Genomic DNA, 16,392 nt, shown 5'->3' on the forward strand with positions numbered 1-16,392 from the left:
GATCCTGGTGGATTCGAGTCAAGGGCCTTTGGGATTGCAGCGCAGCTATGAGAACACATTTTATTTCAACTGGAGCCCACAACCAACACCTACAGACAGATGTCACGTCCACTGCTATAGGTGCCACAGACCTAAAGAGCAGCAGAATCATCCTCTTCCCAGAGGTATCACTGTTACAGGTCCTCAACCAGCTGGTGATCTTCATGTATCAGAAGTGCAAAGGCATGCCTCAGCACAAAAAAAGTGATTTGATCTCCGAGTCAAACAACTGAGCTAAAAACAGCAAGACTCCTAAAAAGGAATCTTCAGGAAGGTAAAAAAAAAAAAGAAGTCAGAGTTGGATGAAACAGAAAACACTGGAAAGTTCAGAGAACAACCTAAAATAGGGCTCAGAAAAGGATGAATGAGGGCTCTAAAGGAAATCATCTTTTCTTCAGTCTCACTTATGTTCATTCTGGTAATATCTCAGTGCCTGTCCAAAGCCATGTCCTGTGAGAATGGCTCACAACAGGTCAATATCAATAAACTGAAAACGGAGAAATTATAGTATGTTAGTATTACAGTAAATACTATGTAATAATGTATTAAAGTATGTATTTTAGTATGTAGTAGTGTAGTATATTCTGTGTATATTCTCAAAAAAATCAACAAAAAAACTCATGTACACTGCTATCAATCCATACACAAAGAAGGCATGTTACCCTCTCCCACTAAGCTTAATATTTCTCTACTCAAGTGTATCTCCACTCCTTCTAGGATGATGCACACACACACAAAAATTTAAAAAGCATTTATGTTCATGTAGCTTCTGATTCATTAGCCCTTCTTTAAATACAGAAAAGTATTTTAGAGTTGACACAAAACAGCTTTCAGGCAGAAGCAATGTAACATGAATGTTTTAAGTAAGTTTTATCACCTTCTACTAAATTAGCAGAGCCTTACTTTTTTTAAAAAAATTTTTTTTAAACAAGAACATTAATTCAGGAAAACCAGAAGAAAAAGGATGAGCAATCTCCTCACGAGCTTTGTTGTTGTGAGCCTTACTTTTTTAAATTACTAGAAAATAATAATAATTACTTAGAAAGGAAGCTCTTGTGGCCTAGTGGCAAGAAGCTGCATTGCAATCCCAAAGGCATGTGGTTCGAATTCACCAGATGCTCCGCTGCAGGAGGGGCAATCTCCTCCTGTTCCAATCAGATCTTATCCAATAGTACACAACAAGAAAAACAAACAAAACAAAAAAATTCTTTCTAACTCCATTTAGAAGTAGAAGAGGATTCTTACCTGATAAGTGTAGCTGGAACAACAGGATTCTTGTTACTACATCCTTTAAGACTACCAGAGAGGGTAACAAAATTCAGTGTGTTTATAAATAATACCTGAGTTGCCTGGGGGGGGGAGGGGGGAAAGACCACAAAACTTTTTAAATTACTCATTATGCTTACTCCTCATTTATTGACTATCTCAGTTGACATATTAAATGTGCATTAACTTAGAAAAAATTCTCACGTTGTGTGTCCAATGGTACGGGTCCTGCTCAAGGTCACAGGGTACCCTCAAAACATTCTTCATGATATCCCAGTGGCTTTGGAAATGACCAGGAGGCAGAGTGGCTGAATGGCCACATTCAATTACATCTCAGTCCAGACACAGAGGGTACAGGGCAACACCAGGATAACATAAGGTTACAAGCAGGCGGGGGAGGCCAGGCAAAGGCTCAATGGTGTCAAGATCAGTGGAGATGTGGGAAGGGGACATATGGAGCTTCAGAGCAGGCGTCAACTGCTCTAAGAATGGATCTTGTAAGGATTCCCATGCATGCAGCTGTGATGGAAATGGAAGGTAACTAGGGTCTCCAAGGGGGCAGGCTACACTTTACCACCACTGCTCTCCTCAACCCCTGAAGGTGTTGTGGTGTGTACGGTGTGGTGGGGAATCACCAAGGAACTCATCAAGCCATGTGTCTATCCGAGACACACCAGAGGTGTCCAATGAGCAGTCAGTAGTTCAGGGGAGAAGACATTGGCACTGTACCCAAATCTTGCGTAATACCCATCTCACATAATGACCAAGTCTTTGAAACCTAAGCAGGTTGACAAGTGAGGAGTGGGTGTAATTATAATTCTACAGACCTAGGAATATATTCAAGAGATATCCAACGGCTTACTCGTAAGAAGCTGAAATGCCAACTCAAAAGGCCTGTGGTTAAAACCCACCAGCTGCTCCACAGGAGAAACATGGGCTATCTCCTCCCACATGATTTACAGCCTCTAAAAATCTGTGGTAGGGTTGGCTATAAGTCAGTTCTGAATGGACGGTAAACAACAACAGGGATCTCTTCTCTCAACATATCACCAGGAAGAGTTTTCCTACAATGCTCCTCCTTAAGAATAAGTTACCACTTTGTTGTCCTTGCCTCCTGTCCTTTAATACATCTTCCCTTTTGAGGGTCACATTTTAAAATCTATGATGTTATAATGGACTAGAAAACAGAAATTCAAAGCCCACATAGGAGTAATAAGAGGAAAAAACATCTTCAGTAAAATAAAAAAAAGGAAATTCCAAAATCTTCTTTCTCATAGATTACTTTCTAAAAGATTTCATTTACTGACCTTTGGGTCTTTCTGATTAAGAGTTACTCCCAAGATAAGGCCATCACTTGAAAAGGCAGAAATCAGAGCCCCCCTTGATTTCACTGATTGACATTTAGGAACCAGATCACAGAGCAAACAGTCTTGCTGAGCCCAATGAACACGATACGGCAATGATCTGAGAACGAAGTAAAATAAATATAAATAAGAAACAGTTAAAAAAAGGAATTATAAGGCTCTGATAAATTTCAAAATATGAAAGCTTATCCTAATGACCATTCAGACTTTCATGTAGAACACAAGAGGAAATACTAGTTCAAGAAGCTCAGTATCGAGTTTTGTTAGTAGTATATCCCCTAGCCAACTTTAAATATATCTGCTCTAATGTTGCTGTTGTTGTTAAGCACTGTCAAATCAAGCACAACTCTCAGCGACCCCTGAACAAAAGACCTGAACCCTGGTCTATAACTATCATTGTTTCTCTACGTTCATAGAGTTTCCAGAGGCATGTTGTTTAGAAAGTGGAGGCCACTCTTGCTTCCAAGCTTGTCTCAATCCGGGAGCTCCAAGACCATAATGGGTAACCATTATGGCATTTGACTACCAGTGGCACAGGGTTCAGCATCACAGCAACCTCAAGTTACTTCAATATAGTAAACTGACAGACCAAACACAATAACACCAGGGCTTGTTAAACACAAGCCACCCCCATCTCCACCACCAGGTCCTGTTAGACTCTGAACAAGAGGCTTACAGCCCACAGCTCACAGTTAGCTAACCGGCAAATCCCATCAGCTCACACATGATTATGAACAGAAAAAAAAAAACACAAAAAACACCAAACACAAAACCCAAGCAAATAGTCCACACTTGACCCTCATCAAAACAAGAGAACCCACCTTCCAGAGTCCAACTGTTTCACACATGAGCCTCCATACTATAGTCAGTAATACACAAACATTTTTCTGGTATTCTCTGCCTCCAACCAAGAGCCATCTGACATTAGAAATTATATCCCTTGTGCCATGGCCTCTTTTGAATCTCCTGTAGTTTGAATTTCTAATAGTTCTCTGTCCATGTACTATTCTATGTATTTTTCAATGGCTGTAAGATTTTACTTACAGGTGATATTAATAATAGCAGCTCTAATAGATACACAGCATCAGTATGGATGGTGAAGAGTTTGAGATAGTTAACAGTTTTGGTTTACTTGGCTCTACAGTCAACACTCTTGGTAACAGCAGCCAGGAAATCAGGAGATGAATTGCATTGGGCAAGTCAGCTGTGACGGACCTCTCAAAAGTACTGAAGTGCAACAACATCAGGCTGGAGACTAAGGTGCGCCTGATACAGGCTACAGTCTTTGCAATTACATGCTATGTATAAGAGAGTTGGACAGTGAATAGGGATGATAGAAAGAGAAGTGATGCCTTTGAGTTGTGGTGCTGGAGAAGAGTGTTGAATATACCATGGACTGCTAGGAGAACAAACAGGTTTGTCCTAGAGAGGGTGAAGCCAGAATGTTCCCTGGAGTCAAGGATTCTGAAGCTTCGTCTGACATACTTTGGGCATGTTGCAAGGAGGGACTGGTCCTTGGAGAAGGACATCATGTTTGGGAGAGTGGTGGGATGGCACAGGAGAGGAAGATCCTCGATGAGATGGATCAATTCTGTGAGTGGAGTGGTGGGAATGAATGTGTTTGAGATGGCTAGGTTGACACAGGATAGAACGGTGTTTAGGGCTCTTGTACACAGGATCGCTCTGAGTTGCAAATGATTCAATGGGACATAACAACAACAATAGATAAACATAATTCCTCACAATAATAAGCACTTTTTCAAGAATTAAAAAAGGTGCGAAAGAGAGAATGTTTTGGGGTGGTGTTAGTATCCTTCATCTTGACTTAATGGTGATTATGTTGCTAAGTGTTGGTCAGTCAACGAAGACTCTTAGTGGCCCTGCAAATAGCAGAAACCTTGCTCTATTTTGTACCATCTCCATGATCTCCCCATGCTAAAAGGCCATTATTGCAGTCACTATGTCAATCCATCTAGCCAAGAGGTTTTCTTTCTCTGATCCTTCACTTTTCCTAGGACAATGTCTTTTTTCCAAAGATTGGCCCCTCATGATAACACACACAACGAATGTGAGATGAAGTTTCCCTATCTTCACCTCTGAGGAGCACCCTGGTTGCATTTCCTCCAAGACAGACTTCTTTGTTCTTTTGGCAATCTATGGGATATTCAATATTCTTCACCCATACCACAACTCAAAGGCATCATTTCTTCTTCAATCCTCTCTATTCACTTGTCCATAACAGTGGTTAAACCACATTATTTATTTATCAAAATCCACCTACTTACACACTTACAATTTTTCATTTTTTCCCCCCGCATATAAAGTACTGTTAACATAAAAGAAAAGTAGAAAAATCAACACCATTTTCCTATAATCTTTCATGGCTCTGTATTACATGTTTTTGATGTATTTTTTCCCTCTATTATTGAGCTTTAAAAGCAAGTAATTTTTTAATCTAGAATACCTATGAACATAATTGGCACATTAGACTAAATTAGTTTAGTGCTTCAAATAGTCTTTGTTTTCAGCAAGTAAGGATGTGTGCCCTCTGTATAATGGCTGACAAGTTTTCCTCCATTTCCTGATGCCACATTCCCCTTCACACAATCCAGGATCTCAGATTATTTGTTCAGCAGACAGACAGTAGGTATAACAAAAAGATTTAACTCTGAAACATATACCTGCCTTGCTTTTAAACTACAAGGAAACCCCTTGTTCTATGTAAACTACTACTTGGTCTATGTACAGGTTTCACATGAGTGCTATTAAGTGTTTTGGAATTCCTATTTTTCTCACTGTTATCCACAATTTGTTGTAATTACACAGCTGAATGGAATGACAAAAAGGAGCTCTAGTGGTGGGAAGCTGTGCTGGAATCCCAAAGGCTCACAGTTCAAGGCCGCCAGCAGTTCCTTGGGAGAGAGATGAGCAATCTCCTCCCTTGCGATTAACTGCCTCTGAGGACTCTCTGGAGGATCAGCTAAGGGTTGGTTCCAATTCAATGGTTGTTGTTGTTATGTGCCATCGAGTCATCTGCAACTCATAGCGACCCTACGTACAACAGCCCTAAACCGTGCTCTATCCTGTGCCAATCTCATTGCCTCCGACACACCCATCCCGATTACCCCAGTCACTGAATCAATCCACCTCGTAAAGGGTCTTTCCCTCCTGCGTTGTCCCTCCACTCTACTCAGCATGATGTCCCTCTCTAAAGACCTGTCTCTCCTTACAAATTAGCTTAACTTTCTGGCAGTTCAGTGTCAGTGTACTACTGCAATCCTTTTGAATTATCTTCAGAAAAATCTATATGTATGTGATACAAATGATACAATTCAATAATTTCTGTGCTTATTGGATCTCTTTTCTTAGGAATGAGAAATAGATCTCTTCCAGATGGTTGATAGGTAAACATCTCCCAATTTTCTTGACATAGATGAGTGTCTCTAGCACTGTATCTGTATGGTGAAACATCACAAGTGGCATTGTCAACTCCTATAGACAGGTTTTTCACTAATGCCTTTGATGCGGCTTGAATTTCTTCCATCCATACCATCAATTCAGGTCCTCATCTTCAATACTTTCAGAAATGTTTGAAATGCCACAACTCATCTGTGTTGTATTTTGTAAACACATGGAATAGTTGATGGACTCAGAAGAGGAGTAGAACTAGGGATCTCACTACTGATGTCAGATGGATCTTAGATGAAAAGTGAGAATACCAGAAAGATTTTTACTTATGCTGTACTGAGACTATGCAAAGGTATTCTGACTCTATGGCTTACAACAGATTATAGATAACAATGAGAAGAATGGGAATCCTAGTAATTGTGCTCATGTGAAACATACACATAGACTAAGAAGTTGTTGGCTGAACAGAACAAGGGAACACTACATGGTCTAAAATGAAGAAAGATATGTGTCACGGTTGTATCCTCTCTCCACGTATGTTCAATCTACATGCTGAGCATATCATTCAAGAAGCTGATGGGTGGGGAGGTGGTGGTGAGGCAAATTGGAAGAATCTGTTCTAGAAAACAATGTACAGAATTTTCAAAATAAATTAGTATAATAATTAAAAAAATTAAAATAAAAATTTTTTTTAAAGGACTGAAAATAAATTTTAAAAAAAAAAGCTGGACTATATTAAGAATGTGGAAGCAGGATTAGAGGAAGAATCATTATGTATATTACACACCTTGGCTTCCTGAAAGTGAGAGGACTTTGACACAGTTGATGCCTAAGATTTAAGACAATAAATAGCCTTCAATATGGATTACATATCAACATCAAGAAAACAAAAATTCCTCATCACTGGACAAACAGGCATCATGATAGATGGAGAAAAGATTGAAGTTGTCAACGAATTAATTTTACTTGGATCCACAATCAATATCCATGCTAATAGCAGTCAAGAAATAAAAAACCACAGGTTACACTGGGCAAATCTGCTACTAAGGACCTCTGACTCAAGAGCAGCTAACAACAACAACAAAATGCTGGAAGCTATGCCAGTGTTAGTTCAAATCTTTCACACAATAGCCTGCTTTATAAGTTATATGTTGTCACTTCTAAGGAGAGAAACAAAACCAAAAGACAAAAAAGATTTTCCAAACTAAACATTTTACAACAAAGGCTAACTAGAGCAATGCGTGTAGGAAGAAAGAATCTGTAAAGCTTTAGTAGCTGAAACGGTCATTAAGAATCTGTTGAGTTTCTGTAAGTCAAAAGGTGTTTTCAAAAAGGATGGAAGGTGAAATGGATAGGAACATTTCCCTCACCTTATAGGTGTAAGTACATTCTCATGCCACCGAATTGCCAGAAACGTTAACTTGAGGCATTCTCCAGAATAAAAAGCAAATGAGCACAAGCAGCAATCTCCAAGTAACTTTAGACAAAGAGAAGACATGTCAGTTTACAATTAATCTGAAAATAAAATGAGATACAGAACACATATACCTGCAGTTCTCTTCATAAATAAAAATATAAATATTGTGTTCCTGCTTATATTTTAAACTCAAAACTATTTCTTTTTGTGAGCTAGAGTCATGCTCAAAATGAGAAATCAGGTTGTATTTTAGTCCACTCTAGAAATACTGCAATTCATTGTGAATATATCTGGAAAATTTTTGTTGCAATCAGAGCAGCATCCTTGGGTGAGAGGGATGAAGTAATGGTTAAAGAAAAGCAACAAAACTTCAAAATAGAAATCTGAAAAGTAGTGGACTAAGTAATAATATCTTGGTCCATCTATACAGAGTACCAGGTATAGAGAGTATTAGGTAGCTATTTAAAATATTTCTAATGACTGAATTAAGTTATTCCCTGGAAATTAAATTACTTCCTTAATGGCACCAATTTTAGCTTGTTAAAAGTTGTATTTTAAAAGCTCTCAGAACCCTCACTGCTATCAAGTTAGCATCAACTCATAGCTGCCTGTCCAGTGGAATTTCAGAGGCTATAAAAATGCATGTGAGGAAGGTGCCCATTTTTCTTTCAAGGAGCCACTGGTGGGTTTAAATCACCAGAGGAGCGCCACCTTTGAACCAGTATTCCCATTCTCTATCACGAGGCCATCAGAGTTGCCTAATTTTAAGAGCAGGTTTTAGCTTCAAATTACTTTTAGTAAACTTTTTTTAGAATGTAACTAAATATAAAAATATCTTTTTCATACAACAATTTCCGTTACTGTGACAATTAATGATGTCTAGAAACAGAAAGCTGTGCATTAAACAATGTGCTAAGTATATTCATAGTGTCTTCTGTTGTCAAAGACACTTCTAGAAATCACAACTCCTACATCACTGTCTGATTTTAATTTTACCTCATTTTTTATAAACATAGCATGTACGACAGCTTCTTTGTCTTCAGCAGAAGGCAAGAGAATTGTTTCTTCAGGTCTGATCTGGGACCACTGACCCACCAGGGAAGGGCTTTTAGAAGAGAGAACGTTCTGAGACTCCAAATACTCCCAAAGAAATATGCATCCTGATGATGTTGTAAGCAGAACTCTCTTACCATTTCCAGATACATATACAGACAGTCTCAATGAGCTCGCTTAAAAAAAAAAAAAGTAATTAAATTTTTGATGTCTGAGTTCTCCCCAAAGAAGCACATAATTTATCTATTCTAGCTCATGCTGTGTACCATGGAGTCAGAAACAACTCATAGCTGACCCTCCAGTGGGTTTTAAGAGGCAGTAAATCATACAGGAGAAGACTGCCCATCCTTCTCTTATGGAACAGATGGGAGATTTGAATTATATGCCTTTGGGATTGCATCGTGGCTTCTTACCACTAGGTCACTAGAGCTGTCTAGATTTTAAGAAATATAAATAATGTTAACTATTTAGGAGGTTAAAACTAAGCTGATCGTAAATCATGCTGAAGCTATGTGTGCAGGACACAGCTACTTCTTAGGGTTTTCAAGGCTATGACCTTTCAGAAGTAAACTGCCAAACCTGTCCTCTAACATGCCTCTGGGTAAATTCAAACTCCCAAAATCTAGGCCAGTATGCAAATGTTTAACTGTCTGAATCACTCTAAGATTCCTTAACGCAAAGGTGCCAATAATAAATTAAAAGAACAAATAGTTAATATTTAAGAAGTATTTTATAAGTTATATTCAGAACTCATTGTTAAACAGATACACAGGCATATCAGATGTATCTGATTAGCACACATACATATCATCAGATAAAATATGCACACCTATAAAGAACGCATGTATGTAAATAGGTACATGTATATTTACACATACACATCTACAAAACATATTCATATGGTTGTATACCATCCAGTTGGCTCACAGCTGACCCTGCAGCAGGTGTTCAGAGGCAGTTAATTGTATGGAAGGAGACTGATAATCTTTCTCTCATAGAGCAGCTGGTGGATCCGAATCGCTTGCCTTTCAGTTAGCAGCACCAACTCCTTACCACTAAGCTATCAGAGCTCCCTCTATATTTTGTTGTTTGTTGTTATTTACCACAGAGTCAGAACTGACCCACAGCTGACCCTCAGGTGGGTTTTCAGAGGCAGTTAATTGCATGGAAGGAGACTACAGATCATTCTCCTGCAGAGCAGCTGGTGGTCTCAAACGGCATGCCTTTGGGATTACAGTGCAGTTCTTGCCAGTAGGCCACCAGCGCTCCCTATATTTATATTAGATATTTATTTATTTTTTTTTTTATTTGTGTGTGTGTACCATCAAATCGGATCTGACTGGTACAGGAGGAGATTGTTCCTCCTTCTCCAGCAGAGCATCTGGTGGATTTGAACTGTGCACCTCTGGGATTGCAGTGCAGCTTCTTGCCACTAAGCCACCAGAGCTCGCCTAGAGATTTTTTTTCCCAATACCAGAAAAATGTTTCCTTCCTCTCCTCTTTTCATCACATAAAACCAAATTAAACCAATAAAAAAACTCCCGCAACAATGAATGACTGAAAATCCTAAGTCTCTGTAAACTTTCATTAAAATTAAAAAAAAAATTTTAAAAAAATCCCACCTGCTGCAGTTTTAATAATTTCCTTGGGCTCTTCAGCTGCCTGTATAGTTTTTAAACAATCTTTATCTTTGTTCCAAAGAAAAAGTTCTCCTGTAGTGAGTACTCCAGCCAGCCAAGCATCTGTTTCCCCCCCCCAAAAAAACACAATATTCAATGTAATACCTCCATGAATGTATAACCTGGCTTATATACAAAGCACAGCTAATTAAACGTCTATAAACATCAGTGCTACTTAACCATTACTAGATGTTGTAAGGATAATAACATCCTTCAGAAAGGGCTGCAGAACTGGGATCTTCTTCTTTGTCCTTCCTGATAGTAAATTTATTTCATTTATGAATTTATCATCCAAAAGAAAAACAGCTTCATTTTCCTGCAAAAAGAAATATGTGAAGGATTTAATAAATATTAAAATTTTTTTACAAAAAAAGTGAACTGGAGGAGGGGGGAGGGAGAGCAAAGGAGTAAAATGTGAAACAATGATTGAATGAAAATCTAACTTGTCTGTAAATGTTCATTAAAATCAGAATTAAAATAAAATTTTAATTTTTTAAAAAAAGAGGTATCAGAAGACAATTTCACTCATCCTTTAAATAAATTTATCCTTGAAAGCTAAACAAAGTGCCAATATTTAAGAGATATTTACATCAATAAGGAAACCTGGCAGTGGGTAACATATTAGGCTGGTAAGTGCAAGGTCAAACCCATGGGAGAAGGTGAGACATTCTTCCATAAATACTGACTGCTCTGGAAACCAAATGGAGGGTAGACATGAATCAGAATTGACTCAACAGTGTGGACTGGGTTGTTTTATTTTGGTTTTATGTATACATTTGTACCACAAATCATAAACTCACATTAAAGTTGCCACAAATCATAAACTCATATTAGAGTTGATACCTCAATCTCTTTAGAAATGCTTTTTATTTAAAAAATATCTCTTACTGGATTGACCAGGAAACTCTGATGGCCCAGTGAGGAAAGACGTGCTACCAACACAAAGGCCCACGGTTTGAATCCATGAGGTGCTGCACAGGAAAAAGATGAGCAATGCCCTCCCATGAAATTTGCAGTGTCTGAAAACCCAACAGAGGGTCAGCTATGAGTCTGCTCTGACTCAGCAAATAACAACTTTAGATTGGCTGGCCAAAATGATGATTACATTTTCATTTTGTTGAGGTTTAAAATTACAGGAATGTCTTCAAATTCTACTAGTCAAAGCTAGGTCATCTGCTCTTACCAATTTTAGCAGTATGTCCATGCCCACACAGCAAGTTTAAAATTCTCTTTTTCTCATTGTCATTGAAAGTAAAAACCAACTCACAGCTGACCCTGCAGAGGTGCTGAAAATCACACAGGAGATTGATTGTCCAGCATTCTCCCACAGTTTTAAATTATATACTTAAAACTCATTGCCATTCAGTTGGAACCTAATGATAGCTGACCCTCTAGCATGTTTTCAGAAAGCTGTGAACTGCACAGATGGCTCATCTTTTTCGTGAGGAGCTGGTGGATTCAACTCAACAAAGAGGAGCCACTTTTGGGTTAGCTATGCAAGTCACTATGGACACCACCACAAGAGCTTCCTTTATAGTGAGCACAATTGATGTTATGTCTCCTGAAACTGATTACAACTCACAGTAACCTTGCATATAACAGGAGGAAACCTTGCTGGATCTTAATCCATTCTCACAGTCTCCCCAGTACTTAAGTCCATTATTGCAGTTACTGGGTCAATTCATCTAGTTGGGGATCTTCCTCTCTTTCACTGACCTTTCTATGTATTTTTCCAAGGACTGGTCCCTCCTGACAGTGTGCCCCATGTACGTGTTTCACCACCTTTGTTTCTAAGGACCAATCCGGTTGTACATCTTCCAAAACAGATATATTTTGGTATACTACTAAAACAATTTGCTCCATAAACTTTCACTTAAATTATAATAAAAAAGATTGAAGAAGAAAAAAAAGATATTGATTCTGAGGTTCATAAACTTGATTCTGATCATTTTTCAACATCCAGGTAAACTATGTTGCTAAATGCAATTTCTCCAAACTCAGCTCAGACCTACAGAATCAGACATTGTGGGAATACAGTCCAACTGCCTGTGTTCAGAGGACTCACATATATCTAAAAGTTGACAACCATTAAGAGAAGTAAATTAATGGTGTCAGATCTTACAGGATGCTTAACATTACTTCTTTCTAATTTTCATAATTCTTTAATTTTAATAATCTCAGAGGATGGGAAAGTGTGCTGTCAGGGACCTCTCTACAGTACTGAGGAGCAATGGTGTCAGTAGGGAGACAAAGGTGTGCCTGATCCAGACCATACATAGTCTTCGCAATTACTTGCTGTGTCAGAAAGCTGAACAGTGACTAGCGATGATAAAACGAAAATTGATGCTTTCGAGCTGTGGTGCTCGAGAAGAGTTTTGAATATATCATGGACTGCCAGGAGAACAAACAGGTTCGTCCTAGAGAGGGTGAAACCAGGCTGCTCCTTGAAAGCAAAGATTCTAAAGCTTTGTCAGACATACTATGGTATGTTACAAGGATAGTCCCTTGGAGAGGGATATCATGTGTGGAAGGGTGGAGTGACAGAAGAGACGAAGACCCTCGATGAGATAAATTGATTCAGTGACCAGGGTAAGGAGGGTAGATGTGTCATAGACAATAAGATTGGCACAGGATAGAGCAGGGTTTAGGGCTATTGTATTTAGGGTTGCTATTAATCATAAGCAACTCAACAGCATATAACAACAGCAACAACAAGGATCTCAGAGACATGAACATTTTCCTTAATATGAGTTATCTATCATATATATTTTAAACACTATTCCTAGACTGTTATTATTTTAGGATTATTATTTCCATTCTAGTTCTAAGGACTCTTAATAATGCACGCACATGCACACACACAGAGAAACACAGAAACCACAATGGGAGTAAACACTCAACTGACTGTTCTGGAAGAGGACGTTTAAGAGATTAAATAGTCTCTTTTGATACATACCATATCAATCTATTTAAAACGAAAATAGAAAAAAAAAATTGAAAGTTAAACTCTTTTAGACGGACCACTTGACTTTCTGGGAAAATTAACACTCTCTTTACGATAAAAAATAAAACACATACAAAAACCCTGTGCTGTAAGCAGGCGAGTCTTCTGAAGATGTTTTCTTTCTTTAAGGTATTTAAGAAATAAGGCCTACATTACTCTACATGCAAAACACACATTTAACACATATTTAAACTAGTATAAAATAAAATCCTACCTGTCCCAACCAAGAGATTCGTGGCCAGGGTTTCTTCTGCTTTATACTCGTTGATGTCAAAACTTCTAGTCTTATCTCCATGCTTATCAAGATTCTGAATAATCAACTGAGTAAATAACAATAAAAAAATGCTGTTGTTAATAATAATAATTAACAGCCCATAATACTGAGGATCTTAATTTCCAAGTTTTATAACTTTATACTCCATGACTTTTAGGCTAACTTTTTTTTTCAAGTAAGAAAACAACAACGTGAATAGCTGGGCAAAATGTACTTCCTTTCCTGATAAGTTATTTCTTAAAATATGAATATAAGTATGAACTAGTTAAGGATCTTGACAATAACGTTTCTATGTGGTTTTTAATTTCTCAGTGCAGTGATTCACATTTTCTAAAGATGGAAATAATTTCTTTCCCAAATAGGGCTACATCATCATCATCACATAATTCATATGCTCGCACAGTGTGATTTTATCATTGACACTCATCTCAATCCTGTTCCAGTCACCCTGCCTCTGACACATCCATCCCAATTACCCCAGTCACTGAATCAATCCACCTGATAGAGGGTCTTCCCCTCCTACGCCATCCCTCCACCCTCCCAAGCATGATGCCCTTCTCCAAGGACCTGTCCCTCCTTACAACATGTCCAAAGTATGTCAGACGAAGCCCCAGAATCCTTGCCTCCAAAGAGCAGCCTGGTTTAACCCTCTCAAGAATGAATCTGTTTTACTGGCAGTCCATGGAACATTCACTCTTCTCCAGCAACACAGCTCAAAGGCATCAATTCTCCTTCTATCCTCCTTAGTCACTGTCCAACTCTCTGATGCATAACAAGTGATTGCAAAGACCATAGCCTGTATCAGATGCACCTTAGTCTCCAGAGTGGCACCATTGCTCTTCAGTACCCTGGAGAGGTCCCTAACAGCAGACTCTCCCATCGCAATACATTTGATTTCCCGGCTGCTGGTGCCAAGAGTGTTGACTGTGGAGCCGAGCAAACTCAAGTTGTTAACAATCTCAATCTCTTCACCGTCCATCCTGATGCTGCCAAGTGGTCCAGTGGTGAGAATCGCACAGGCTAGAGCAGGGTTTAGGGCTGTTGTACATAGGGTTGCTATGAGTCGCAAGCCACTAGACAGCACATAACAACAACAACTCATCTCAATGAGAGATGTGGCTTATGTCTCCTCCCTTTAAACTGCACAAGATTCTGTAACTAAAAAGAATGAAAAACATGCAAGAAATTCTACAGGATACTTCAATAAATATGTCATTTTATAAGAAAATTTGGAGAGAGGAATGTTGAATGTTAAGAGACATAACAACCAAACTCAGGAAATGCAAGATAAGACAACTTTTAGACATAAATTAGAATAAACTAGTTGTGAAAAGGTATTCAACACAAATGCCCAGGAATCTCAAACCTACTTATGAAAAGGCAAGCAGGGACGCGAACAGAAGCGTGAACTGCTCACCACAACACCTTCCAGAACAGCAAAAAGATGGAAAAGCAGAAATGTCCATCTAGAGATGAATGGATAAAGTAAGTTCCATCTGTACACATACTGGCATATTACTACCCAGTCATAAAAGAAATGCTGTCCAGATGAATAGCACAACATGGATGAATTTTTAAAATATTTGACTGAGTGAAGATAGCCAATCACTAAATGAGCAGACACTATATGATTTCACTTATATGAAATAAGTAAAGTCATAGAAAAAGAAAAGATTATAAGTGACTATGACAAGAAAAATCAATGCCTTTGATTTGTGGTATTTGAGAAGAGTACTGAATACACTATGCATTACCAAAACAACAAACAAGTCTGTGGTGGAGGAAGTGTAAATTTCACCGCACATATACTATAAGATGAATGAAGCAGCTCTTCGGAAAAAGTCATCACGCTAGGAAAGGTGTAGGTTCAGAGAAAGAGAAGACGGACCCTCAACAAGATGGACTGACAAAGTGACCATAAATGATGGGCTCAAGTATAATAAAGTTGGTACTGTTCATAGGGTCGTTATGAGTCATAGTCTACTAGACAACACCAAACATCATTACATGTAGTTACAAAGAATATTAGGGAGTTCTGGTCCCTTAGGAGTAAGGAGTTGTGCTGTTGACACAAAGGTATATGGTTCAAATCCACTAGCTACTCTATGGGAAAGATGGGCAATCTCCTCCCTTATGATTTACTGCCTCTCAAACCCCCCCTTAAGGGTCAGCCATGAGTTGGTTCCAACTTAACAGCTCAAAATAATTTATTATATTTATAATATATAATATATTACTGAGATGCCTGAAAAAACCTGGAATATAGACTATACATAAAGCTAATTTCAATATTAATTTCGGTTTGATAACTATATATAGTACATGATACACAAGCTACTTCCAGATAACTCTAAGAATCTATTTCTGTGTATGAGTGCATAAAAAGGAGAATATATTTCTGTGTATGAGTACATAAAGAAAAGGATAAACAAAACAAAACACACAAGGTCAATATGGACAAAACTTAGTCATTCTTTAGAGGATTCCTTAGATTATTCCTGAGAATCTGTAAAACTAATTAATTCAAGGCTTGAAAAAGATAAGCAGGGGCAACTGAACATGGTCGGACACCAGATGACATAAAGAAATCAATGCTAACTTTTGTGTTGTGTGTAATTCTATTATGGTTATTTCAAAAACGTAAAGTCTTTGTATTCCAAGCGACGACAAATGTATACTTAATACTCTAAAAATTAAATAAGAACAAGGATTTGTTTTTAAATACTGTCTATGAACACTAAACTTTTTAGTTAAACTCTAAAAGCTATAGAGATAACGAATCATCTTTTTTTAATTAAATTTTATTAGTTTTAATGAACATTTACAGAGATTTTGGGTTTTCATTCATTCATTGTTGCAGTTTTCTCCACCCTCATCCCCAGTTTGTT

At 38.1% G+C, this 16,392-nt stretch overlaps 1 protein-coding gene across 1 annotated transcript in view; it reads right to left on the bottom strand.

The window, feature by feature from the left end:
• Positions 1 to 13,525, bottom strand: part of LOC102844216 (chromosome unknown open reading frame, human C5orf42) — a 130,937-nt gene extending 117,412 nt beyond the window's left edge. Inside the window, exons 1-7 of the mRNA XM_006889576.1 lie at positions 13,445 to 13,525; positions 10,407 to 10,542; positions 10,170 to 10,289; positions 8,491 to 8,723; positions 7,448 to 7,554; positions 2,613 to 2,769; positions 1,285 to 1,388 (exon numbers count right to left, since the gene is read on the bottom strand). Coding sequence (XP_006889638.1) covers positions 1,285 to 1,388; positions 2,613 to 2,769; positions 7,448 to 7,554; positions 8,491 to 8,723; positions 10,170 to 10,289; positions 10,407 to 10,542; positions 13,445 to 13,525 — 938 coding nt within the window. The remainder of the gene's footprint in view (positions 1 to 1,284; positions 1,389 to 2,612; positions 2,770 to 7,447; positions 7,555 to 8,490; positions 8,724 to 10,169; positions 10,290 to 10,406; positions 10,543 to 13,444) is intronic.
• Between the last annotated feature and the right edge of the window lie 2,867 nt (positions 13,526 to 16,392).

Source organism: Elephantulus edwardii, unplaced genomic scaffold (assembly GCF_000299155.1).
Source record: "Elephantulus edwardii isolate Elephantulus edwardi_28Jun2011 unplaced genomic scaffold, EleEdw1.0 scaffold00079, whole genome shotgun sequence".
Taxonomy (NCBI): domain Eukaryota; kingdom Metazoa; phylum Chordata; class Mammalia; order Macroscelidea; family Macroscelididae; genus Elephantulus; species Elephantulus edwardii.